The sequence below is a fragment of the Piliocolobus tephrosceles genome, chromosome 1, assembly GCF_002776525.5.
Source record: "Piliocolobus tephrosceles isolate RC106 chromosome 1, ASM277652v3, whole genome shotgun sequence".
NCBI lineage: Eukaryota > Metazoa > Chordata > Mammalia > Primates > Cercopithecidae > Piliocolobus > Piliocolobus tephrosceles.
In genome coordinates this window covers 107,252,904-107,280,448 of record NC_045434.1, presented here as the reverse complement: position 1 = coordinate 107,280,448, position 27,545 = coordinate 107,252,904, and the positions used below count along the sequence as shown (strand labels likewise).

General features: G+C 40.1%; 1 protein-coding gene across 11 annotated transcripts in view; it reads right to left on the bottom strand.

Moving 5' to 3' along the window:
• PTPN22 (protein tyrosine phosphatase non-receptor type 22) overlaps positions 1-18,887 on the bottom strand; it is a 64,680-nt gene extending 45,793 nt beyond the window's left edge. For 5 of the 11 annotated variants that reach the window (XM_023222795.3, XM_023222798.3, XM_023222797.3 and 2 more), the window contains exons 1-9: positions 18,665-18,883; positions 6,168-6,276; positions 5,826-5,902; positions 4,986-5,081; positions 4,244-4,282; positions 3,038-3,109; positions 2,872-2,931; positions 1,400-1,542; positions 964-1,069 (exon numbers count right to left, since the gene is read on the bottom strand). In XM_023222795.3, the coding sequence (XP_023078563.1) occupies positions 964-1,069; positions 1,400-1,542; positions 2,872-2,931; positions 3,038-3,109; positions 4,244-4,282; positions 4,986-5,081; positions 5,826-5,902; positions 6,168-6,276; positions 18,665-18,751 (789 nt within the window). In that variant the 5' untranslated portion in view covers positions 18,752-18,883. Of the gene's footprint in view, positions 1-963; positions 1,070-1,399; positions 1,543-2,871; positions 2,932-3,037; positions 3,110-4,243; positions 4,283-4,985; positions 5,082-5,825; positions 5,903-6,167; positions 6,277-6,373; positions 6,774-18,664 lie in introns of those variants that run through there. The other 6 variants (XM_023222791.1, XM_023222796.1, XM_023222800.1 and 3 more) reach the window with 5 other exon arrangements.
• Positions 18,888-27,545: the final 8,658 nt, after the last annotated feature.

The window sequence follows — 27,545 nt, the reverse complement described above, 5'->3', positions numbered from 1 at the left end:
TCCCCAGTAGCTGGGACTACAGGCGCCCGCCACCTCGCCCGGCTCGTTTTTTGTATTTTTAGTAGAGACGGGGTTTCACCGTGTTAGCCAGGATGGTCTCGATTTCCTGACCTCGTGATCCACCCACCTCAGCCTCCCAAAGTGCTGGGATTACAGGCGTGAGCCACCGCGCCCAGCCTCTTTTTTTTTTTTTTTTTTTTTTGAGACGGAGTCTCTCTCTGTCACCCAGGCTGGAGTACAGTGGCTCAGTCTCTGCTTACTGCAACCTCTACCTCCCGGGTTCAAGCGATTCTCCTGCCTCAGCTTCCTGAGTAGCTGGGATTATGGGCATGCACCACCATGCCTGGCTAATTTTTTTTTGCTTTTTTTTTTTTTTTGAGATGGAGTCTGGCTCTGTCACCTAGGCTGGAGTGCAGTGGCATGATCTTGGCTTACTGCAAGCTCTGCCTCCCTGGTTCAAGCCATTCTCCCACCTCAGCCTCCTGAGTAGCTGGAACTACAGGCGCCCGCCACCAGGGCCAGCTAATTTTTTTGTATTTTTAGTAGAGACAGGGTTTCACCGTGTTCACCAGGATGGTCTCAATCTTCTGACCTCGTGATCCGCCTGCCTCAGCCTCCCAAAGTGCTGGGATTACAGGCGTGAGCCACCACGCCCAGCCTAAATTTTCAAACAGACACATTCAAAAATGAAAATAGGTGAAATTAATTTTAATAACATATCTTAGCCCAATATATATTACATTTCTAACAAGTTCTCAGGTGATGCTGATGCTTCTTGTCTGTGGACCACCCTTTAAGACCCACCTACCTGGGAACTAATTTAATCATCTGACAGAGTGGGTCTACAAGTACATTTTCTAGAAAAAATGAATCATGAAGATAGATATTTTGAAAAACCAAACAATTACTAATATGAAAGCAGTAGAGTAAGAAAATGGGAAGTGCCTGCTGAGAGAAACTCACCCCATCTTTTAGCAACATCCATGTATAATCAATAGCACAAATAACACCAGTCCTTCCACAGCCAGCACTGAAATGAAAGATCACAGTAGCATGTATGCATGTATACCTAGAGAGAAGGGACCATTGACAGTAGCTGGAAAATTTCACCAACAGATTTGAGGAAGAAGATGTCTGGGGACAATTAAACTTTCCAAACCCCACCATTTCCCAGAGCACATTTGTCATGCCACAGGTCCTAGGCAACATCTCAGAGCAAGAGTCTCTAGAGCTATACTACTCACAAGTAACTTATCAGAAAAACATGAATTTAATGCTTAGGTTGAATTTATTATCGTTTGTTTCTGCTATTAACCTTTCCCCCTTTTAATTACAGAGTCCTGGCCGGACGCTGACATTTGGTTCATTCTAGGTAGAAGGTTTATACATAGCATCATACCTGCAGTGAATGCATATGGGAACACTGTCATCCTCTTGGTAACAACGTACATCCCAGATGAGCTCAAGAATAGGGTCTATAGATGAAGGTACATCATGGTCTGGCCAATTCTTGTAATGAAACTGGTAGATAGTTCGAGTGTCCTATAAAAAATAGCCAGATGGGAGGGGAAGAGGGGCAAGGGCAGAAAAACTACCTATTAGGTACTATGCTCACTACCTGGGGTGATGCGATTATTCCGTGGCACGCAGTATTCCCATGTAACAAACCTGCACATTTACGCCCTTATGTATTATTTCATAAAATTAAAGTTGAGGCTGGGTGTGGTGGTTTACACCTGTAATCCTAGCACTTTGGGAGGCCAAGGCAGGCAGATTACTTGAGGTCAGAAGTTCAAGACCATTCTGACCAACATAGGGAAACCCTGTCTCTACTAAAAATACAAAAATTAGCCAGGCATGGTGGTGCACACCTGTAGTCCCAGCTACTGGGGAGGCTGCAGCACAAGAGTTGCTTGGACCCATGAGGCTCAGGTTGCAGTAAGCCGAGATTGCACCACTGCACACTCCACACTCCAGCCTGGGTGACAGAGCAAGACTCTGTCCCCCCCCCGCAAAAAAAGTTGAAATTATTTTTTAAATAGCCAGGATAATAAGACAACTGAAGGTTAGAACTCCACTTCATTATACCAAGACATCAGTCCGGCATACTAAGTTATATCTATATCCTTTTAGAAATTTATTCCGGTCTCTTCTCTATAAATCTCAGGTGACCAGATGCTTTCTGAAAACAATTAAAAGTGATTTCAGGTCACTTTTGACCCTATCTGTCCCATTCACAAGAGGAAATAGCTGGATATGAAAATAGTTCAAACCAGTGTTTCCCAACTGGTATGCCTCAAATGTGTCATAATCATGCTGATATATTAAATCTCTTTGCCTTAGAGAAGCTAGGCACAGCCTAGGGCAGCCTAAGGTCTCAAACTGGTCCCCAGTCTCTATGCACTGTTCAGCTTCTGTTCACCCTACAAATATTATCATTTTATATGTGTGTCATGGTAGAGAATAGATTGAAGACATATTATACCAATGGTTTCTTCTTTTTTTCTTCTTCTTTGAGACAAGGTCTTGCTCTGTCACCTAGGCTGCAGTGCAGTGGCACCATCTCGGTTCACTGCAACCTCCACCTCCAGGGCTCAAATGATTTCTCCTGCCTAAGCCTCCTGACTAGCTGGAACCACAGGCATGCACCACCACACCCAGCTAATTTTTTTGTGTTTTTAGTAGAGACAGGTTTTTGCCATGTTGGCCAGGCTCAAAATTCTCTTGAATATGAAGACTCATTCACGACATCAAAGACCCTACCACTCCCCATTGTCTTATGCCCAGCCTGAGCTACACACATCTATATTTACTTGCCTGATCTCTATAGGCTTTTGATAAACTCAAAAGCCTTAGAGTTTTTATACTTACACTATTGAACTTAACTTTTAGAGTCCTGATTATATAATCAGATTTCCTGTTTTCAGCTTCCTAAAAAGAAAAAGAAGACTAAAATATTAGTGATTGCAAAGACAAGCTCACTATAAGGTAGACCCTGGAGGCTTTACTCAGACATGAGAACAGACATTATACTTACGCAGGATATAGAGAAAGGGCCAAATTCCAGCTGCATCTCTCCTAGCTCAGCCCAGTAGCGCTCACACTTTTTCTGTTGCACAAAGCAGAATGCAGTGATTTCCCTCCATGTATTCTAGTCTCTTCGGGGGAATAAAACCCACTCCCTCATCTGGAAGCAAATTCAGCTCTGTCCTTCACCTTAGGTTAGGTACGTCTAATCCCCTTGGGCTTCAACCCCTACATTATTGGAATCTCCAAAGATGGGAAAACAAACATTAAAGGATATATAAATTACAGACTTCCTGGGAGTCTGAAAAAGTAGAAATAGAAATCTTTGACCTATTTTCAGTATTTCACAAGAACTAACAGAAATTATATGTCTACTAAAACAGCTGCACAAGCTAAGTGAAATACCTAGTTTCCTTGGTTTTGATTAGAATTGCCAACTCAGAATGGCAACAGTAGAACACTGATATCCAGTAAAAATATAATGTGAGCCACAAATGTAATTTTAAATTTTCAAATAGACACATTAAAAAATGAAAAGAGGTGAAATTAATTTTAATAACATATCTTAGCCCAATATATCAAAACATTTTGACATGTAACCAATATAAAATAATTATCAGATATTCGGCATTTTTTACTAAGTCTTCAAAATCCAGTGTGTATTTTATATTTATAGCTAATCTCAATTAGGGTGCCAAATTTTGGAAGTATTTTATTTCCATTTAGATTTAATAAAACTTACATCTGAAAAATTTTCACATACTCAAATAGCTTTCTGATAGCTGAATTGCATGTCAGTTTTTAAGTTTAAATCAATTAAAATAATTGAGTTCCCCAGTCACATTAGCCATATTTTAAATGCTCAATAGCTGTATGTGTCTGGTGGATGCAATATGGGACAGCACAGGATTAAAAGCTCCGGCTGGCAGTTAAAGATATCTGATTAATAGAAATGGGCAAGTGATTTGTTAATCTTAAAAGCATATTTTGTTTTTAACTTTAAAACATAGGGTCTACTGAGAAAACAAATAAATAGGATTCTTATGAGGAAAAAAAAAAAAATCCCCTGAGAATCACGTGGCATTGCAAAACTAAAAACTAGAAAGATGACATAAGTTTTATCTAGGCACCCTTAGGTAAGTTCTGCTGCCAATTTCACGCTCCTTTTTCTTCTTTCCTTTGTTTGTAGGTCAGCAGGTACTAGTAAGTAACTTACCTTTCCCATTTCATACTCCATGCATGCCATAACAATGATCTGGGGGATGAAATAGATAGAAACTTAAACATTCATATATAGTTAGAAAGAGCAGTTAATACATGGATCCCAGAGTCAGAAAGTATTAACCATTCTTTTTTCTTTTTTGTTGGTTTTTTTTTTTAACCAAAAAAGAAATCCTGGTAACTTATGAAACATTGCTCTTACTCTTCCTTCATTCTGACAATACTTCTCCTTTCTCTGTTCAAACCAGTAATCTTGTTACCAAATGAGCCTGTCAAGGTAAGAACTTTCTAATTTTTAAATGTATTTTTATTATTTTTAAAAACTTATTTATTTATTTTTGAGACGGTCTCATTCTGTCACCCAGGCTGGAGTGCTGTGGCATAATCTCAGCTCACTGCAGTCTCAACCTCATGGGCACAAGCGATCCTCCCACATCAGCTTCCTGAGTAGCCGGGACTATAGGCACACATCACCCATCGCAGCTAATTTTTGTTTTTGTAGAGACAGGGTTTTGCCATGTTGCCCAGGCTGGTCTAGAACCCCTGGGCTCAAGCTATCCACCCCTCTTGGCCTCCCAGAGTATACCTGGGTGAGAATTTTCATTTCCTTAGACAAGAATGGCATTGTGATTCTGACTAAAAGAGGCCTGAACCCTGAAGTTCCACTGACCAATTTTTTAAAGGCACTGTTTTTAATAAAGTAGAGTATAAAGTAACAGAAGCAACGCTATACTTACAAGGACACTGTATTCCCAAATCATCCTCCAGAAGTCCAGGAGAGTTGTAGATAAAGGACCCTGGGTGGCAATATAAGCCTTGGGTCCATAAACTCCCTAAAGAGGAACAGAAATTACGTGGAGTGACTACAAATAATACCCTGTTCTCACCTAGTCCTCCCCTTCCCCCCACCTTTTTTTTTTTTTGAGATGGTCTCACTGTGTTACTCAGGCTGGGGTGCAGTGGCATAATCATGGCTCACTGTAGCCCTGACCTCCTGGTCTCAAGCAATCCCCTTACTCAGCCTCTCCAGTAGCTGGGACTACAAGCACATGCCACCACACCTGGCTAATTTTTTAACTTTTTGTTGAGATGGGGTCTCATATGTTGCCCAGGCTGGTCTCAAATTCTTGGGTTCAGGTGATCCTCCCACGTCAGCCTCCCAAAGTGCTGGGATTACAGGCATGAGCCACTGAGTCCAGCCAGCCCTCCCCTTTTTTTTAGGTATCTAGAGAAATGTGGACTGCTTTTATTTTCTTTCTTTCTTTTTTCTTTTTTGTAGATGGGAGTCTGGCTCTTGTCACCCAGGCTGGAGTGCAGTGGCCTGATCTCAGCTCACTGCAACCTCCATCTCCCAGGTTCAAGCAATTCTGCTGCCTCAGCCTCCTGAGTAGCTGGGACTACAGGCACACACCACCACGCCTGGCTAATTTGTGTACTTTTAGTAGAGACAGGGTTTCGCCATGCTGGCCAGGCTGGTCTTGAAACCCTGACCTCTGGTGATCTGCCCGCCTCGACCTCCCAAAGTGCTAGGATTACAGGCGTGAGTCACTGCGCCCGGCTATTTTCTTTCACTGTACCTTAATGAAGTTGGCATTGATGTAGCTGGAATCCTCATCAGAGGTTATCAGGGATAGTTCTACCCGGCTATAATCATCTATAATACAAAAGACAGACATAGTATAATTAAGAGAGCTTAGTCAGCAGATTTAAGTCAGGGCCTAACACTGTGAATAGTGTATGTTCATGAGTGAACAAGTGAATGAATGAATGAATGAATATTCTTTTGCAGTCATAAATAGTACAAGCTAAGTTGTCAATACCATGTTCCAAGATCAGGATCAGTAAGCAGTGGGTATAAAGAGATAGTAATGATTGAGTTTGGGAGAAAGTATGAGTTTATAGAGAGAAATGGAACTTACAGGGCAAAATATCCTTATATCTGTTTTTCTTGATATTCTTGGGCTTCTCAGCCACAGTTGTAGGATAGGTTTTGTCTGCCTTGTACTTGGTAGATTGCCTTTTCAGCTTCTGTAATAAGATTCCAAGAATAATTAATCTTCGTAGAGAAATGAGGTAAGAAGCTATCTCTAAAGAGCTTTCCTTTTCCACTGACAAAACATTCTACCTCAACCCTTTTATTATCTTCTGGTTCTGACTCCATTCAGGACAGAGCTGCAGAGCATAAGGAGACCTGAGTTCAGTGACATTTGGGGAAGTGAAAAGATCACACTTACTGCAGCTGAGCTATAGATAGCGTGAACTTAAAGGTGAAAGTTGTGAATATTTTAAGAACCAAATATCTTCTGGAAGCAAGCTATATGCTCCACCCAACAGGCAGATATTAAAAGCTTAATTTACTTTCTTCATAACTGCTTTTTAGTTAAATGGTCAACTGGAAAATTATTAAGTTCCATTAGTCTTTTTACTTCGTATCATTTTTTTTTCTAAGTGGAAGTGGAGCTTAAGCTGAATAAAATCTGTCTGTATCTAGCACAATTTCAAAGATTTCAGTTCCAAAAGCAGTCACTTTTTTTTTTGAAATAGAGTTTCACTCTGTCACCCAGGCTGGAGTACAGTGGCTTGATCACAGCTCAATGCAGCCTCAACTTTCTGGGCTCAGGTGATTCTCCCACCTCAGTCTCACCTCCCACCTCAGCCTTACCTCCTGAAAGCTGGGACCACAGGCGCGAGCATCACACCCGAATAGTTCTCGTATTTTCAGTAGAGAAGGGATTTCACCATGTTGCCCAAGCGGGTCTCAAACTCATGGGCTCAAGCAATCCACCTTCCTTGGCCTCACATAACTTTTATTACAATATATTATCATAATTGTTCTATTGTATTACTAACTATTATTGCTAATCTCTTGTTGTGCCTAATTTAGAAATTGACCTTAATTATAGATATGTATGTATAGGTAAAAACTACATAGTATGCATAGGATTTGGTACTATCTGCAGTTTCAGGCATCTACTATAGGTCTTCAAACACATCCTCTGTAGAGAAAGCCTACTGTAATTTGAATTCCTCTAGATTTTCAGAACTGGATTTGAGAGGAGAGATACTGAACTGATATCTTTTTGTTTGTTTCTTTCTTTCTTTCTTTTACTTTGAACCCCAAGAAGCTATTGAACTATCTTTATACCATATTTTTACTTCAAGATGGATATGGATACAAGTGGACTAATTTGGGAATTTAAGGACACATGAAAGACTATGCTGAATTTCAGCTGAAGTTACACCAATTTTTCAAATCTCCCTGCTCTTAAGCAACCCCAGAATGATCATTTTCAGGTTGCTGTTGATCCCAAGGCTGCTGAAAAGATCTCAAGTCCCAGAACAGTTTCTTCTAGGAATCTCCAGAACTAAGCTCAGTGCATACTCCTTGTTACACTGTTTTTATTTATTTCTGTTTTATTTTGCTTTTGGAGTGCTTTCTAGGGAGAATGCTATATACAAACCCCTTTGCATAAGATATGCTTCAATTAATTTGGCAAAATGTTATAGATAAAGGTGATGGATGTGTGTGTATGTGTCCTATATTTGTTTAGCTGCCTTCACTGCCACCTTCAACAATGAGGCAGAATGGCTTTTATTTGTCCTACTCCTTTTCTCCCCCTGGAGTAATCTAGCTGGATGACAAAGGGAGACACTCTTAGCAAAACATCACACAGGAAATGCCTACAGAATAATTCATTTGTAATGTATGAAAGATTTGATTTTTTTCCTTCAAACATCTTAAGGTCATACCACTGTGAAGGCTTCCTTTTTCTTTCTGCATTTTTTTTTTTTTTTTAGACAGTGTCTCGCTCTATTGCCCAGGCTAGCGTGCAATGGCATGGTCTCAGTTCACTGCAACCTCTGCAGCATGGGTTCAAGCAATTCTCGTGCCTCAGCCTCCCAAGTAGCTAGGATTACAGGCGCCTGCCACCATGCCTGTCCAATTTTTTGTATTTTTAGTAGAGACAGGATTTCACCATGTTGGCCAGGGTGGTCTCGATCTCCTGACCTCGTGATCTGCCTGCCTTGGCCTCCCGAAGTGCTGGGATTAAAGGCGTGAGCCACCGCGTCCAGTCAATTTTCTTTTGTATTTTTAGTAGAGATAGGGTTTTGCCATGTTGGTCAGGCTGGTCTTGAGCTCCTGACCTCAAGTGATCCCCCCACCTCGCCTCCCAGAGTGCTGGAATTACAGGCGTGAGCCACCACACCTGGCAGGTTTCATTTTTCTCTTCCACCTCTCTTCCTGCCAGACACCTGGGATCCAATACCCCAACAAAGAACACATTAGGGCAGAATTAGGGCAGAAGAAGTGATAAACTACACCAGAAAAGGAGGAACTCTGAGAGTAGAAAGCAAAAGGGTATAAAAGAGGAAGCAGGGTCATGGGGATGGATTTAAGTTTGGGAAGAAAAGATATGAGATCTAGGCCGGGCGCGGTGGCTCAAGCCTGTAATCCCAGCGCTTTGGGAGGCCGAGACGGGCGGATCACGAGGTCAGTAGATCGAGACCATTCTGGCAAACACGGTGAAACCCCGTCTCTACTAAAAAAAATACAAAAAACTAGCCGGGCGAGGTGGCGGGCACCTGTAATCCCAGCTACTCCGGAGGCTGAGGCAGGAGAATGGCGTGAACCCAGGAGGCAGAGATTGCAGTGAGCTGAGATCGCGCCACTGCACTCCAGCCTGGGCGACAGAGCCAGCCTCCGTCTCAAAAAAAAAAAAAAAAAAAAAAAAAAAAGATATCAGATCTAAAGGGTGAAGTTATTTCTCTGCCAAGGTACAAGGTAGGGGGTGTGAGTTCCCTAGAAGAGGTACCATCAAGAGAAGTCAGGGGAATAGCTGGCAAGAGGATAAAGTGAAGAGGCTGGGTGTGGTGGCTTACACCTGTAATCCCAGCACTTTTAGAGGCCAAGGCAGGCACATCACTAGGTTAGGAGTTTGAAATCAGCCTGACCAACATAGTGAAACCCTATCTCTACTAAAAATACAAAAAAAAAAAAAAAAAAAAATTAGCTGGGCATGGTGGCTGACCCCTGTAATCCCAGCTACTCAGGAGGCTAAGGCAAGGAGAATCGCTTGAACCTGGGAGGAAGAGATTGCAGTGAGCAGAGATCACGCCACTGCACTCCAGCCTGGGTGACAGTGTGAGACTCCGTCTCAAAAAAAATAAAAATAAAAAAGAGGATAAAGTGAAGAGAGAGCTCAGCATCCCTTGTGGGCCCTGAAATAGGGTGGAATGTGTGAGAAACCAGATTCTGTGTATGCTTGATAAGCTAATAGTAAGTTCATTTGGTTTGTAGATGATACTACCCCTTTCATTTCAAGAAAGGAGAGGAGAATGGGGATCCTGGCCAGTATCACAAGGAGTACTAGATTCTAGAAATTCGGATTGAGTCATTTGAATGTTATTCTCATAGACTAGTAAATAAAATAAAGTCACTCCCAAAAGAGAACAGAAAGTAAAAGAAAGTACAAGACCACGATATCTTTGCCTTGAAGGACTACATTATTGGATAGAAGACATAGCATTTTAGAGACATTTTAGAGAGAGGAAAATCAAACTTGGCCCTCCTGTGCTAGGTGGGAGAACACAAAGTTTGGCTGTCTCCAGAACTTTGCAAGGTAGTTCCTCCGTGCCTTGCAAATATAGGTCAGTATTATCCCAAGCCTCCATCGGGACAGAAAAAGCGCAAGTGGTAAGGAATGGCATTAGGAGTTCAGGCCTCTAAATCCAGTAATCAGGAGAACTACCAACAGGAATGGAGGACAAGATTGAATTGTCTGAGCACGCAATGCAATCATCTTCAACAAGATCGACAAACTTACCAAGGTTAGTTTCCAGTGCAATAGTGGGGCAAATGGGTAGGTGGGTAGGCAGTAGCTAAATTGGGGTGAGTAAACCAAGAGGTTCAACTTTAGATACATAAAATATGAGAAAATTGCAAGAAATTTGTGTGTTTGTTGGTTGGTTGGTTTGTTTTTGAGACAGTCTTGCCTTGTCGCCTAGCAGAGAGTGCAGTGGCACAATCTTGGCTCACCATGACCTCTGCCTCCCAGGTTCAAGTGATCCTCCCGCCTCAGCCTCCTGAGTAGCTGGGATTACAGGCACCTGCCACCATGCCCAGCTAATTTTTGTATTTTTTTTAGAGATGGGGTTTTACCACGTTGGCCAGGCTGGACTTGAACTCTTGACCTCAAGTGATCTGGCTGCCTCAGCCTCCCAAAGTGCGGGGATTACATGCATGAGCCATTGTGCTTAGCCAAGAAATGTGCTTTAAGTGTCCTGTGAGTAAATGAAAATATAGGACTAGATGGTCCCTAGTGAGAGACTAGAGATGGAGTTAGAGAAGTCAGCTTCAGAGGTGATGTGATACATTTATTCTGGTCGTGGCATTTTTAAAAATTGCACATCAATGTGCACAAAGGTCAAGAAATGCTGATAGATATGTTCAAGTGATAGGCTGATTTGTAGGAATGAGTAGTGTCAATTCATAGATGTTTGGGCACTTGCTCTGTAGGATGTACCATGTTGATAACTGTTTGGTTAGTATCATTACTGTAATACATACAGAACCAGGGTGTATCTATGTCTCCTTTATAGAACCAAGATGTAACCAGAGCTTTGATCTGTCTCTGGTCTTCTATTGAGTCTCCAGAAGTTGCTATAGTACCAGTCTGACTTCTAGTATATTTTTAACCATTAACACTTAAACCTGGCCTTCAGAACTAGTTATCTTCTTTCTATTGGGATTCAGTGAATCGTTCATATTTAATAAATGCCTTTTTTTAAGATGGGGTCTCACTCTGTCACCCAGGCTAGAGTGCAGTGGTGTGATCTCGGCTCACTGCAACTTCGCCTGCAGTGAATCACTTGTGGTAAGCCAAGATCGCGCCATTGCACTCTGGTCTGGGCAAAAAAGCAAAATTCTGTCTCAAAAAAACAAACAAAAAGAAAAAAACTGAAATTGTGGTAAGTGCTATGAAAAATAACATATGGTGCTAATAAGAACTTATAATAGAAGATTTGATCTATTCAAAGAGGTCCAGAAAGCTTTCTCTGGCCAGGTGTGGTGGCTCATGGTTGTAATCCCAGCACTTTGGGAGGCTGAGGCTGGAGGATCACTTGAGTCCAGGAAGTCAAGTCTGCAGTGAGCTGTGATCAAGCCACGGCACTCCAGCCTGGGTGACAGAGCAAGACCCTGTCTCCAAAAAAAAAAAAAAAAAAAAGGAAAGAAGAAAAGAAAAGAAAGCTTTCTCTGAAGAAGTGACCACCAAATTGAGATCTAAAGAATTAAGTCAGGCATGGTGGCTCACACCTGTAATCTCAACACTTTGGGAGGCTGAGATGGGAACCCCAGAGGTTGAGGCTGCAATGAGCCGAGCCATGATCACACCACTGGACTCCAGCCTAGTTGACCAAGTGAGGCCCTGTCTCAAAAAAAAAAAAAAAAAAAAAAAAAAAAAAAAAAAAAGACCAGGCACTGTGGTTCACTCCTATAATCCCAGCACTTTGGGAGGCCAAGGTGGGCAGATCATGAGGTCGGGAGATCGAGAGACCATCCTGGCTAACACGGTGAAACCTTATCTATACTAAAAATACAAAAAATCAGCCGAGCATGGGGGCATGCACCTGTAGTCCCAGCTACTCAGGAGGCTGAAGCAGGAGAATCACTTGAACTCAGGAAGCAGAGGTTGCAGTGAGCAGAGATCGCGCCACTGTACTCCAGCCTGGGAGACAGAGCGAGACTCCATCTCAAAAAAATAAAATAAAGTAAAATAAAATTACTAAATGTTATCTAGGTAAAGAGGAGTGTGAGGAATGTTCAAGGCAGAGGTAACAACATGTGTGCAAGGCCCTATGGCAAAGGAAGCATGGCAAGGACAAGAAAATGAGCATGCTATAAGAAACTGGAGAGACACTATGTAGGATATTGGTAGCCATTTTCAGAGGTTCTTTGGGAGGTACATGAAGCTCTATTTGTGAAGCACTTTTAGCACAGAGTCTGGAACACAGTTCTATGGATTAGCTGTTGTGACTGTGGAAAGTAGACAAACAGAAAACGTATATAAGGAAATGCAGATTTAAAATAATCATGGAACATTTTCAGGCTCAGAAATCAAATGAGTGAAATTAACATAATAAAGTACTATTTTATGCTAGTTATATCAGAAAAAAAATCATGATTTTTACCTGATACAGTTTAAGTAAAGAGGTTAAGAGGCTTTGAAAAACAAACAGACTGGTTTCAAATCTGGGTTTTGCCATTTCATGGGTAAAATGAACATAATATTTTCCTCTTGGGGTTGTTGTAATGATTAAATGAGATCATATATGGCAAAGCACTTTGCAGATTGCCTAATACGTAGTAAGTAGGCAAAATTTTTCATCTTTTATTCTCTTTTATATTTATTAAGTCTAGCAGAGTGGTAGAGAAGATGATAAATTCACAGATTGCAAATTAGAAAAACTCCTTTGGAAATACATTTGGTAATACTTAACCAATTAGATGCTAATAGTCTTTGACCCAGTACTAACATTTTTGGGGATCTAGCCTAAGGATTAATCCAAAAGGAGGGAAAAACTACATGGAAAAATATGTTCATATTAGTGTTAGCAATAATCATTAAAAATTAGAAATAACTCAAATGTCTAATAATGGAGAAATAATTAAATTATTTGGATATTACTATGTCTCAGGAAGTTTATATACTTATTATCTTCACAGCTGTTCTTCAAAGTGAATATTATTCCCAGTAATTATTCGATTACTGACTTAATCAAAGGTCACACAGCTAATCATGGGCATAACCTAAATTCAAAGCAAGATTTATATGACTCTGAAGTTTTTATGACTTCAGATGATAAAGCAAGACTACCTGAACTTGAAATTCATTTCCACCACTTACTAGCTATGTGACCCTGAGCAAGTTAATTAACCTCTCTGTTTGTTTCCTCACCTATAAAATGGAAATGAAAACAGTACCTTCCTCAATGGAGTAAATTGAGTTGATATATGAGTATTTAGAACAGTGTCTATAAGAGGTATAGAAGCATTCTCTATTATGATTATTATTATTTCATTATAAAAACCAGATGCACAGACCGGGTGCAGTGGCTCACACCTGCAATCCCAGTACTTTGGGAGGCCAAGGCCAGCAGATCACGAGGTCAAGAGATCAAGACCATCCTGGCCAACATGACGAAACCCTGTCTCTACTAAAAATACAAAAATTAGCTGGGTGTGGTGGTGCACTCCTGTAGTCCCAGCTACTCGAGAGACTGAGGCAGGAAAATAGCTTGAACCCAGGAGGAGGAGGTTGCAGTGAGCCGAGATCACAGCACTGCACTCCAGCCTGGTGACAGAGTAAGACTCCTTCTCAAAAAACAACAGCAACAACAACAACAAAAACCCACATGGACAAATACATGTCCATGTGATGATGCTGCATCATCAACCATTAAAAATTATGTACATTTTAATCAGCCTGATAATTTTGGTATAATAGTAAGTGAAAATATGAGAATACAAAATTGTACCTATGCTATAATTACCATAATATAAAAAATTATATAAATGGACAAGAACTAGAAGATCCACACAAAAAAGCTGTTGTTGGTTTTCATGTGTGTATATGACAGGGTCCCACTTTGTCACCCTGGCTGGAGTGCAGTGGTGCAGTCTCAGCTCACTATAACCTCCACCTCCTGTGGTCAAGCAATCCTCCCACTTCAGCCTCCAAGGTAGCTGGGACTACAGGCATGTACCACCACATCTGGCTAATTTTTTATATTTAGTAGAGACGGGTTTCACTATGTTGCCCAGGCTGGTCTCAAACTCCCGGACTCAAGCCATCTGCTCGCCTCAAAGTGCTGGGATTACAGGCACGAGCCACCTCACCTGGCCAAGATCCACAAAAAAAGTTTTGATTTGGTACTATGGTGAGTTTACTTTCTTTTAACTTTCAATAAAATTGTTTTATAAGAATAACAATAATAAGGAATGTTTGAAAGTACCTTTAGCAATTTCAACAGTATAGTTGCATCCTGCTGTTTCTGCTGTGTAGAAGCTATACTAACTATGCACTGTGCACTTACCCTAAAACAAGGTCCTTTGAGAGACTCAGTGTCATTGAATGAAGTAGAACACTATTGGATAAGGATTAATTTCACAGCTCTGGAATAAGACAGATCTGAGTTAAATTTCATCCTATGGCTGAACAGCTGAGTGAGCTTAGGCCAATTATTTAACTTTTCAGAGCTTCAGTTTCCTCATTTGTAAGTCAGAAATCACAGTTGTAGCTTTTTTCACAGGGTTTTCTTAAGGAATAGTAAATAAGAAAATGAATGTTGATGTTTCCTTGACCACCCCACCCAGATTGTCACAATTACATTAAATATTTAATATACTAATTAGTTGTTTAATGTCTGCCTCTGTAAGACATATCTATTGTCTTACAAAGTAGGCTCCACTAAAGCATGGAGTATTGCATTGCATTCCTAGCATCTAGGGCATTACTTTGCACACAATAAGCACTCAATGAATGTTTATATGAATGTATAAAAACCTTAGATGGGTGGTCAGTGGTAGCTTCAACTACAGAAAAGTTACTGAATTTAGTCCTGGCACAGGGAAAAGACCTAAACAGCATAGCATTGGCTTCAGCTGTCATAACAGGACTGCCACATCGAATTATGAATACAGTCCTCTCACAGTATCTGTGGGGGACTGGTTCTAGGACTACCCCCTTCAAGATACCAAAATCTATGGATGCTGAAGTCCCTCACATAAAATGGCATAGTATTTACACATACTATACACGTCCTCTTGTATATTTTAAATCATCTCTAGATTACTTGTAATACCTAATACAATGTAAATGCTAGATAAATTGTTATTATGCTTTACTTTTTATTTTTTGTTGTTGTGTTATTTTTGGTATTTTTTTCAAATATTTTTGATCCATAGTTGGTTGAATCCAAGGATGTAGAACTTGGGGATACAGAGGGCCATCTGTATTGTTCTCTGTACAAAGATGTCTGGCCAAGAAGGAAGTGGAGACTGAAACCTGAACCATGGACCTGGGGAGAGGGTAAAGGGGTTAGGATGCACAGGGAATCTACCTGGAAATAGATATGCATTTTGATAGTTCCCCTAAAGGTACCACCAGTTAAGTGAACAGTGGCCTTGTGTCACAGAATTTGTCCTCCAACCTCAGAAACATAAAATCCTGGGAGAATACATTAAGGGCTTAAGATGGGACATGGAACATGACCAGATGGAAAGCCCTCCGATTTAGTGGCAGTATTTTCCTTGTCCAAGCAAGCAATGTAGCTTCATTTACCACTCTACTCCCCCAAAGCTCTCTCTCTGGTGTCTCATCTGAAACCTTTAGATGAAGCTGAGAGGAAGACTATTTTTCCACTGGAGGACATGAGTCAGTGAACAGTGAGGTTACACTTAATCACTACCCAAAAACAAGGTCCTTAAAATCAGGAGCTAGAAAAGCAAGGAAGTGATTAATATAAAAGTCAGCATAGTGATTATCCCTTGGCCAGGGTAGGACAGGACAGGGTGGAATGCGGGTAGGGGACCTGATGGGGCAGGGGTCTTCGGGGGTCTGACAGTTTCTTGACTTGGGTGGCGGTTGCACTGCTAATGGTCGCTTTACAATTATACTTAGATGTTTTATGTACTTTTCTAAATGTGTGTTGTATTGAGCAATATTAAGCAGCTTAAAAAAACTATAACAAGTTTTTAAGCAGGGTAAAAAGGACCAGATTTGGCTGGGCGCAGTGGCTCACGCCTATAATACTATAGTACTTTGGGAGGCTGAGGCGAGTGGATTACCTGGTTGGCTAGACCAGCCTGGTCAACATGGTGAAACTTTGTCTCTACTAAAAATACAAAATTAGCCAGGCGTGGTGGCTCATGCCTATAATCCCAGCTACTTGGGAGGCTGAGGCAGGAAAATCACTTGAACCAGGGAGGTGGAGGCTGCAGTGAGCCAAGATCGTGTCATTGCATTCCAGCCTGGGTGACAAGAGCAAAACTCCATCTCCAAGAAAAAAAAAAAAGACCAAATTTGTATGATTAAAAGCTCACTTGGGTGTTGAACTGAAAATTAATTGAAGGTGGGGCAAGGCTAGACGCAGAGAAGCCAGTTAGGAAGTAGCTGCTATATTTTAGTAAGAAACTACAATGACTTTAGCTAAGAAAAGGTAAAATATTAGGGATATAGTCTACATTATTATTATTATTATTATTATTATTATTATTATTTTGAGACAGAGGTTCGTTCTTGTTGTCCAGGCTGGCGTGCAACAGCTGTATCTCGGCTCACTGCAACCTCTGCCTCCCGAGTTTAAGCAATTCTCCTGCCTCAGCCTCTTGAGTAGCTAGGATTATAGGTGCCTGCCACCATGCCCAGCTAATTTTTGTATTTTTAGTAGAGATGGGTTTTCCTTGGCCAGGCTGGTCTCAAACTTCTGAGCTCAGGTGATCCACCCACCTCGGCCTCCCAAAGTGCTGGGTTTACAGGCGTGAGCCACTGGACCTGGCCAGTCTGCATTATTTTTAGAAACACAACCAAAATAAAACAAAGACCCGGCACTGCTCCTCAGCCCACTTTTTACATCTATGCCTTGGGTTACTTTGGCTTAGGAATTATAGTGCAGGGGCAGGGACATGTATACACATGTGCTAGAACCTCCTACTTACCTCCTTTCAGGTAACTCTACCAGAGGGGCTCAGACTGCTCAGCCAGTGGCAGTGAGAGCACATTTTTCATAGTACCACAAGATTATCCACGTTGAGCTGACATTGGAGTTCCTGTCATAATATCTAATCACTCAATAATATCTAATTACTCAAGACATTCAGAGTGTTTTCACATCTACTATCTGGTACCAGAGTGTTAGCTCCAAGAGGCAAAGGTTTTGGTTCTTTTTGTTCACCGCTGTATTTTTAGCGCTTAGAACTGAACTTGGTACCTACTAAGTGCTCAATAAATAGTACTCAGTAAATGACCATATATAATTATTGTTATTGATATTTAATCATCACAACAATCCTGTGAGGATAGGTAGGACATTAATTATTATCCCCATTTTATAAGTTAGAAAACAGAAAGATTTAAGAACATGTCAAATACTTGGTAATTTGGTGAAAAAAATCATGATTTAATTTCAGGTTTGTACTTCAGTTCTCCCTTTCCCCCCCAATTCTTCACAACTGAAGAGAGCTAAGGTTTAAAATTCTTATATCTCTGAAACACCAGCTGTAAGTATTCTAAAATGCATGATAGGTACTATTAGACACCCTATGTTATCTGATGTCTCAGCTTGTAGGGTGAATGAGGCCTACCCAGCTGCCATTGCATCAATAATCACAGTTCTCTCAAAGGAGATTCATTGTTCTTCTGGGTAATCTAATCCACCCAACCTGAACCTATCTTGTACTCATATTTCTCTCTGTGACCTACGTTTGTCTCTACTCTCCATCCTAGCCATTCCACTTCTCCAAGCAAAAGAAGTTAAGGAAGGCCTGTTATTGAAAAAACACGTTATAATATATTTTTCATATGAAAAAGAAAAGAAAAATGATGGCCAGACATAGTGGTTCATGCCTGTAATCCCAGCATTTTGGGAGGCGAGATGGGAGGATTGCTTGAAGCCAGGAGTTCAAGACGAGCCTGGGCAACAAAGCAAAACTCGTCTCTCCAAAAGAAAAAAAAATTTTTTTTTTTAATTAGCCAGGCATGGTGATACACACCTGTGGCCCCAGCTACTCAGGAGGCTGAGGCAGAAGAATCACTTGAGGCCAAGAGTTCAAGGCTACAGTGAACTATGGTTGCACTGCTGCACTCCAGCCTGGGTGACAGAGTAATATCCTGACTCTTCAAAAAAAACAAAGAAAACAAAAAAAACTGTGGCAGTGGGTAGTTTTGGTGCTCTTCAAAAACCTTTGTCAGCCAAATGGAATCCCAGGGGGAGGCTAAAAATGTAATATCGCATGAAAAGTTAACATTGGTCTCTTTCTTCTTAATATTAATTAAAATTAGTAATATGAAGCATAAACCACAACTCAGATATCGGGATGATATCTGGGGAAATCTGGATGTTCAATTAATATTAGGGGTTTTATATCTGGAGTTGTATATGTCTTCTGTAGGATTCCTAACCAAACTCCAAAGAACTAGCAAAGAAAATATTAAAACCAGTAATTTTGAGAGAATACGTAAAATACATGCAAAACACTCAGAGAACTCAGACTTTAGGTTGTCTTTTTTTCTGTCTTCCCCTTCAAGGCCTGATATTTACTTTATCCCAAGGGCAATTTGGTCTCAGAAAATTGGACCCCCATAGTCAGTTAAATAGTGTATATAACTACCCTGAGAGGGTCACACACAGAACTCACCAGAAATTCATGGGTAAACTCCTCTTTGTTAATTTTCTTGCTTTGGGCCTCATCCAGGAACTTCTGCAGAATTTCTCTTTGGTCCATGCTGCAGAGCAAGAGAAATAGTCTATAAGCAGGTTGAGGGAGGGCATGTCAAATGCGTGTCATGGCTGAGACACCTCCAAAAAGCCACTGCTGCCGCCTGAGCAGAGCATGCTGAAGGTTGTGGTTTACTGACTTCATCACAAGCCCTAGAGGAAATTAGTACGTAACCACCTTCTGTGGTCACATAACACAGCCATCATCTTGCTCCAGGGCCCTAGCGCCTTCCTTCTCAGCAAAGGAACCTGGTTACAATTCAAATTTTTAACAAACAAGAGGCTAACCGGAACATAAATTGTGGTCTGCTTAACTCTGAGATTATTCCATTCCATCACCCATACACAAAACCCACCTTTCTTCTTGCCTCCCACAGAAAGAGCAGAATTACAGGTCTCCTGCATGAGTTCTGTCTCTCTCCATTTCCCCAGTGAGCACAAGGGCCCAGTTGACACCTTCTGTTTCCTTATGTCCCAGGTGAACTCTGCGAAGTTCAGTTAGGCCCAGGAAAGAAGACAGACACCATTTAGAGTTACATGTCTTCTACCCGGACTGTTCATCAAAAGGTTTCTTGTCAGTGTGATCAATGAGAAACTTCTGTTCATCACAGAAGGTGTTTTTATTCATAACTTTTAAGTCTGCTATATATACCTCAAACTCTCTTTAGAATGAAGCAAAGTCAGATGCTTCTGATAGTCTGTGTCTCTCCTAGGTCTGGGGAAGTGCTGACCTCCATTAAGGGAAGTGTTCATTTCAGCACCTCTTCAACTCTCCCAGTAGCCTTTGAAGCTTCACTTGGGTTCTGGATATAAAGACTAAGAGTGTTGGTCTATACAGGATCTAGAGCAAGTGGCCCCCACAAGGAGCACCTGACCAGGCAGTTAGCACAATATCCTGCATATGTAATGCTGGTAAACTGTGATGGAAAGAAAAGAAAGTAAAATCAACCACCTTGCTGACAACATTGTAACATTTAGGGCAGAAAGCCTGAAGAACTGTTTCTAAAGAACACATTTCTACTCTGCAACCAATGTCTTAGGAAATAAATTTGTTTCAGGAAGTTATGCTGTGCCTGTGACATTTTGGCCCTGAAAGGCAGGCTCTTCTAGAAAAAGCTTCCACATCTCAGCTTGCATAACCTCTCAATGGGTACAAGTCTACCCAAGTGCCTAATTCAGTGTGAGAACATTCCAAAATCAGTATATCATCTTTGTTGAAGGCAGAAGTTCAACAAATGTTAACAAAATTAGTCTTGATCCTGAGGAAAACTGGGAAATGTGTTGTTAGGACTTCCTCTATTTAAGATATTAGCAATCCTTTCTGTTTTGCAACATTATTCAAACTTCTTTCAGGATATCATGATTCCGAACACTGTTTATTCTGAATATTAAAGATACTGCATGCTCTTTACTAAGTACTGCAAAAAGAAAAGAAAGATCATTGAGATATCTTGGTTATAGGCGACTTAAAGACAATATTTCAAATAAAGAAACTCAATCCCAGTACACATAAATTAAACCCTCATTCTTCAGCAATATTTGTTGGGAATAGTATATTTCTCAAATTATTCCCACCTAGAATTAAGAGAGAATTTCTTGCTGCTCTAAGTAATGTGATGTTTACTTTGGCTATTTTAAAACATAAAATATGGGAAATCTTTGATTTATAGGAATACAAAATTTCAAGTTTATAATAACTAAAACCATGTAAAAGTATGTACATAGTTAAAGACTAAAAAAGATGCAAAAAAGAATTAATTGTATAAGTGTGATGGGATAAAGTTTGCTTTCTAAATTTTAAAATTAGAAATAAACATTTAAAAAATCCATTAAGTTCAACAAATTTATTGAGTACCTACTAAATTCTAAACATTATCTTAGGAGATGGGTATACAACACTGAGAAAGCCAGAATATGATTTAAAAAAAATCCATAGCCAGTTAATAAAGCACCTCAGAACTAAAGATATAGACATGATTACTGATAAAAATTAAAACATTCCTTAGGTAACTTTGGGAAAGAACATAAAAATAAAAATATTCCAAACTAACTTGCTTAATTGCAGAGTAGCAAAGCATAATCGTAAAAGGAAAATGATTTTCTATGTTTGGACAAATAAGATAATATAGTTTTATAGTTTCTCTGTACCCTTAGAATGTCCTCAATTACACCAAAATTAAAACTTTATTAATTGATTAGGCAAACCTGCCTAATAAAATTTAAATCTATTTTTCTCAAGCCTATATTTCAGAACAATCTCTTACTAACTTTCTTGTTTCTTCTTAAGGAGGGAGGAGATAGAAATAAATAGGAGATAACAGAAAAATTTTTGCTTAGATGCCTCCATAGTACTTTTCCTCAAAATCTAAGAATCTGTAAATAGTGTGTTGGCAGAACTTCACACTTTTTAAAAAAGCAAGCAGCAATTTTTAAGATTCTATTCTACTGTAAACCCAAAAGGTATAGAGACATTGTGAAATAACCAAACCCCCAAAACCCACTTAGCTACAAGGCCATTTCCTGAGCAGACCACTCAAGCAAGCAAAAAACAAACTGAAGAAGAAAACACAAAACTTTAATTTTTTTGGGGGGGGGGGTTGTTTGTTTTGTTTTGTTTTGTTTTGTTTTGAGACAGGGTCTTGCTATGTTACCCAGGCTAGTCTGGAACTCCTGGGCTCAAGTGACCCTCCCACTTCGGCCTTCCAAGTAGCTGGAGCTATTTTTTTTTTTTTTTAAATAAGCTACTACTTAATTTATCATACTTCCTTCTACAGATACTGAAGGGCAATAAAAGCATAATGCTTTTTGATAAAGATTGTGTTGACTCATTTGTATCTTGTGGGAAGATAAAGAGCTGGGGAGGGGAAACAAGACTTGCAGTAAAGGTTGGCAAATACCTAAAAGAGTTTCAGAATTTATGATGAGTCATTTAAACCAGTCTGGCATAAAACCTAAGTGAACACAACAATTCCATGCAATAAGAAAAGACTCACAAACATTTTGCCAGAACCATCAAGTAAATTGTGGGAAGTAAATTGTGGATGAGCACCTGAAGAGGAGTGACAAGGCCACATCTCACTGCTGCCTCATGTGGCTGTAGTGTTTGGTCAGAAGGAAGAACACAATAGAGAAGAGTGCTGGTTACCATGTCAGCTGTTCCAACAAGAGGGGAGTATGCTAGTTTAAGGGGAAATATCAGTATCATGGAGGTCAGGAATTAGATTACAATATACGTTAATTGAAGAGAATTTCAGGAAAGACTACAAGGATAAGATAAACTATTAAATAGGAAAAATATTCAGGATTCTCAGAACATCCTTCTCTCTTTTGGATGAGGAAGAGACATGTTTTACCCTAGAGAAGATACTTACCCAACCTTAGCTTTAGTTTCACTACTCTTGCCTTTCCCTACATCCCAGGGTCACTGATTTGATATGGGATATATACATTGTCTGTGAAACATTCAGTCCTTTGTAAGCATTCTCTTGATCACCAAGACCTATTGGAAATTTTTCCTCAATGTCTTTTCGATTCAACCTGTCTTTTCCATTCCCACTTAGTCCCATTCCCACTTTCACACCTGGATTCCTATAGCAATAAACTTATATTATCTTCCTATCTATATGTTTCCATTCTAGTATCTCCTGTTAACCAAGGCTGGATGAAAGTTCTTAAAACTGCACTTTAATGCTAAAGAATCAGAATAGTTATTGATGGTCTATGGGAACAAGTCTAGATTCTTCAGCTTGTCACCAAGCCCCTCCCTGTCAACTATCCCCACCCAGCCTATCCAAGCACATCACCTACAGACCTTGTTCATTCTACTACTTCTTTTTCTACTTCTCACCTTTACCCCTAAGTTTCACCACGATGAAAATAAAGCCATAAAGCTCAATTACTTTTTCTTCAAAAATCTTGCCCTTAACTGTTTCACCATGATCTTCCCTTAGTCTGAATCTCTTCAGTATTAAATCTGTAATATAGCTATAGACGTTTTCTTCGTTTATTCAATTTCCTTGTCTCCTATAAGTTTATTTAAGAGTTTATTCAAAAGATGCCCCGTTTTTCAGATTTATCAAAGGCAATGATAGTGTCTTCTATGCATTTGTGTAACCCACAGTGCTTAACATGGTCTTGAGAATACGTATCTAAAATAAGTCTGTTGTGATAATGTAAGCTAATGTGGTTACACTTTGGTGAGGGTCTACTCTCACTTGGTTACTCATTATATCAATTACTCCAAGTCTCTTGCCTGGCACAGTCTGTGCTTCTTGTCTCTAGCTAGGCATTTTCATTATGCCAGGAGCAGATGGGCCTTCCTACATGGAGGCACAGGAACCTGGCAAAGGGTACTTTCCTGAATGCTGCTGCCCAAGCAGCAAGGCTATTATTATGAAAGGAATGGTGTCAATACTGAACTTCAGAGTCCATCTCTGAAGAACTGCAATAGCCAGAAATAAATGACCTCCTTTATCTCTAGAATAGGCTTGTTTCTCCTTTTATAAATGAACACGGAAGAGGCTTATAAAATGCCTTTAATTAAGCTTGTTTCATTTTCTCATGTTTTCACATCATCCATGGTAGGAAAAGTTCCCCTATCCATCTTCTAATCTACTGCTTGTCACTACAGCATTCTGAGACTTCACTAAGTCCTTCAGTTCACCTGCTGCAGACTTCATAGTCAACCTCCCGCACACTACACAGGGAAGCATACTCTGTCTTTGGTTTCAGAATCCTCAAGAGGCAAAGGGCAACCAATAAATTGCCATTGAAGCATTTTTTTCTTTTTATTTTTTTATTTTTGGGAGACAGAGTTTTGCTGTTGCCACCTAGGCTGGTGTGCAATGGTGCTATCTTGACTCACTGCAACCTCTGCCTCCTGGGTTCAAGCAATTCTCCTGCCTCAGCCTCCTGAGTAGCTGGGAAGACAAGCGTGAGCCACCACACCCAGCTAATTTTTGTATTATTAGTAGAGATGGGGTTTCACCATGTTGACCAAGCTGGTCTTGAACTCCTGACCTCAGGTGATCCACCCGCCTCAGCCTCCCAAAAGTACTGGGATTACAGGCATGAGCCACTGAGTCCAGCCTGAAGCTTTTTTTTTTTGAGACAGCATCTTGCTGTGTCGCCCAGGCTGGAGTGCAGTGGCACCATCTCAGCTCACTGCAAGCTCCGCCTCCCAGGTTCAAGCGATTCTCCTGCCTCAGCCTCACGAGTAGCTGGGACTACAGGTGTCCGCCACCATGCTCGGCTAATTTTTTGTATTTTTTAGTAGAGACGGGGTTTCACAGTGTTAGCCAGGATGGTCTCGATCTCCTGACCTTGTGATCCACCTGCCTTGGCCTCCAAAAGTGCTGGGATTACAGGCATGACCCACCACGCCTGGCCAAGAGCATCAGGACTCTTAAAGCTTAGCATCCTGTTCAAATATAATCAAACTTGAAGTCTCATCTGAGTCAATCATTTATTCATTCATTTAATGAATATTTTTAATATCGATGTACATGACAGAGAATGAAGAGGAGGGGTGTTACAGAAGTATACAACAAATTGTATCGTTCAGCAATCCTTTATCCTAGTGGGGAAGATGACTATACAGATAATTACAATTTAAGGCCATTTTTTGGATAAGAAACATAAAAGTGGTGCAAACAAAAGTTCGAGGAGGAAAAGGCCACTTTTTGTTCTAGTTATATGGATAGCCTTCATGGAGAAAGTGACAATTGGGTTGGGTCTTGAAGATGTCTACAGGTAAAGCCTCAGAAAAAGCAATATGAAACATAGAGAACAGAAGGAGGATGGGTTTAGTGACTGGCTCGGTTTTACTAGAGCATTGGGATTGTAGAGGAGAATCATGATTGAGTAAGGCTATATAGGGCAGTTAGGGCCAGATCCTGGGGGAATTTGAATATCAGACTGAAAGTCAGGCTTTATTTGATGAACAGTAGGGAGCCACTGAAGATTTTTTTTTTTAAACAACCTTATTGAGGTAGTGCTAATGTACAATAAACTACATATTTCAATCAGAGTATACAGTTTGGTAAGTTGGTATGAAATCACCCATAAAATCACCACAATCAAGATAATGAACATATCACCCTCAAAAGTTCTACTGAAGGACTTTAAGAGAATGGCATTCAAAGCAATGCTTTTGGAAAGTTATTTCTTGATTTAACAAATAAATGCCCCCTTCTGATAAAATGTTTAAGTCCTATATCTTCATTGGTATGTTAAATTTAAAAATGAATGATACCATATACAAAAATGAATCAAAACAATAGACAAAGAAACCATAGCTTTGATCAATCTGATGGCAGTATATAGGATAGACTAGAATGGAGCAGGAACAGAACAATTTACTGAAAGCCTAAGTAGGAGGCTTTATTAATAGTCCAGGCAGTTGCTAATAAATCTGGTAGAAGAACCAGGACAAAAAGGAAGTAACAAATGAGAAAAACTGTTGGGTGAGTTCGACTGGAGAGAGAGAGACAAGGTAAAAATGACTGAGGTTTTGAGCTAGTTGTATGGCAAACAGAGAGTATGGGGATAAGAAAGGTACACATAAATAATAAGCATCTGTGGGTATGGAATTGAGAAGGGAAATCATATTTAGGAATCACTCACAGTGATGTGAAAGGTAAAGCCATTAAGAGTCGTTTGCATCTGTGAGAGCCAGGGTTAATGGAGAGAGAAAAAAGTCAAGCTAGAACCTTATGAACTCCATAACATAGAATTCCAAATTGCTAATGGCACAGTGTTTAAAATATTCCGGGCACTGGCTCTTTACAAAGCGTATTGTTTTATTTATCTCTCACAAAAATCTTATTAATAAGTTACCAAATCATCTCTATTTTACAAATGTAGAAACCAAGGTACGGAAGAATTATTTCTCTTGCCCAATGTCACATAATTAGCCTATGGTGAAACTAAAGTGTTAAAATCAAGCAATCTGAATCCATTTTTAATTCGTGGGTTACAATGTCTTCTTCCTGCAGCCCAATCACTTAAACTCTCCTAAGATAGAGTCTCCTAAAATACACAACACCTAGGCCAGAGCTGCTTAATGCATTTGCCTAGTATAATCCCCGTGGGCACCATATCTTCAAATCTCAAGATAATGCAGTATACTTGGAACTGTTTTATGAGAAACACAGGATAAAACCGGGAGCTGGAATTATTCAATTTAGATTGAATTTGCTGAAACTTAGTTCAAATGCATAGACAGAAGTTTATTTCATAAAACAGAATAGCAACAGTCAGAGTATTTTGATTTTGCCTATGAAGTCAAATACCACAAAACTCATCATCTTGAGTTTATAGTAACATAAGGGACAAAGGAGTACAAGTTTCTTAATCGTTAGCCAAAAATACAATTTCTCCTAAAGAGAAACAGGACACATCATTTACGGATTACTAACCTGTTGTGATTTAACTAGGAATAGAGGAAAAAGCATAACTTTATTTATTTTCTTTCTTTCTTTTTTTTTTTTTTTTTTGAGACAGTTTTGCTTTTGTCGCCCAGGCTGGAGTATAGTGGCACCATCTCAGCTCACTGCAACCTCCGCCTCCCAGGTTCAAGTGATTCTCCTGCCTCAGCCTCCTGAGTGGCTGGGATTACAGGCACACGCCACCCAGCCTGGCTAATTTTTTGTGTTTTTAGTAGAGACAGGGTTTCACTATGTTGGCCAGGCTGGTCTCAAACTCCTAACCTCAGGTGATCCACCCGCCTTGACCTCACAAAGTGCTGTGATTACAGGCATGAGCCACCGCGCCAGGCCAAAGCATAACTTTAAAAAGCAAAAATATATTAACAGCACTACATATTTACTTCTCTGCATTTACAGGAGATAGATAGATGGCTGGCTGATAGAGGGGAAGTGGTTAGCTTTGTTAAACTTTAGCCAAAGTCATTAATACTGCTTTTCATGAATCACTGTAGCAATGCCTTTCTTCTTGACATTCAGGAAAGTAGTCTGGTTTTTGAAGTCTCTACTTGATGACTGCCTACTAATCTATTAGATCATTAAGGACTATTTTGAGATATAAGATCATACAAATCATAAGTTTTGCTTCCAGTCACTCTCACTTGTAGGGCCAGAGAAATGGACTACTCAGGAGCTACAGAGCTCTCTGTAGCTGTAGATTGGCTGAAGACCTAGAGAAACTGTGGATTATGCAAGAACTAACAAACATATGGAGACTAAGTTCCCAAAAAAGAGTTAAATATCTTTGAGTTTAAACCCTGTATCCACAGCTGTGTTTGCTGGAATTGTCAGGACTGTAATAGAGTTTCAATTACCAAGGAGAAATGTTGATTTAGAGAAGGGGTCAGCCAACTTTTTCTGTAAAGAGCCAGCTAGTAAATATTTTGGACTTAACCAGTCATATGGTCTTCCATAATCATTCAACTCTGCCATTGTAGAGCAAAAGCAGCCATGGACAATATGTAAACAAGTGAATGTTGCTCTATTCCAATAAAACTTTATTTACAAAATAAGACAGCAAGCCAGATTTGACGTGTGGGTTGTAATTTGTCAATCCATTCTCTAAAGTGATGGCTGTCATACTCTATATGTACATCAGAATCACCTATGGAACTAGTTTAAAAGGTAGGTTCCTAGGCTCCAGCCTACCCCTACAGAATCAGAATCTCTAGGAATGCAAATCAGCAATTTAATAAGGTCCACAAGTGGTGTGTGAACCACACTTTTAAAGCTCTGTGCTATGCAGCTAGCTTCATCTAAGCTGGGATGGCCTTGCTGTCCGAGATGTGGGCCAGCACTTCCTGCATCCTGTGGCAG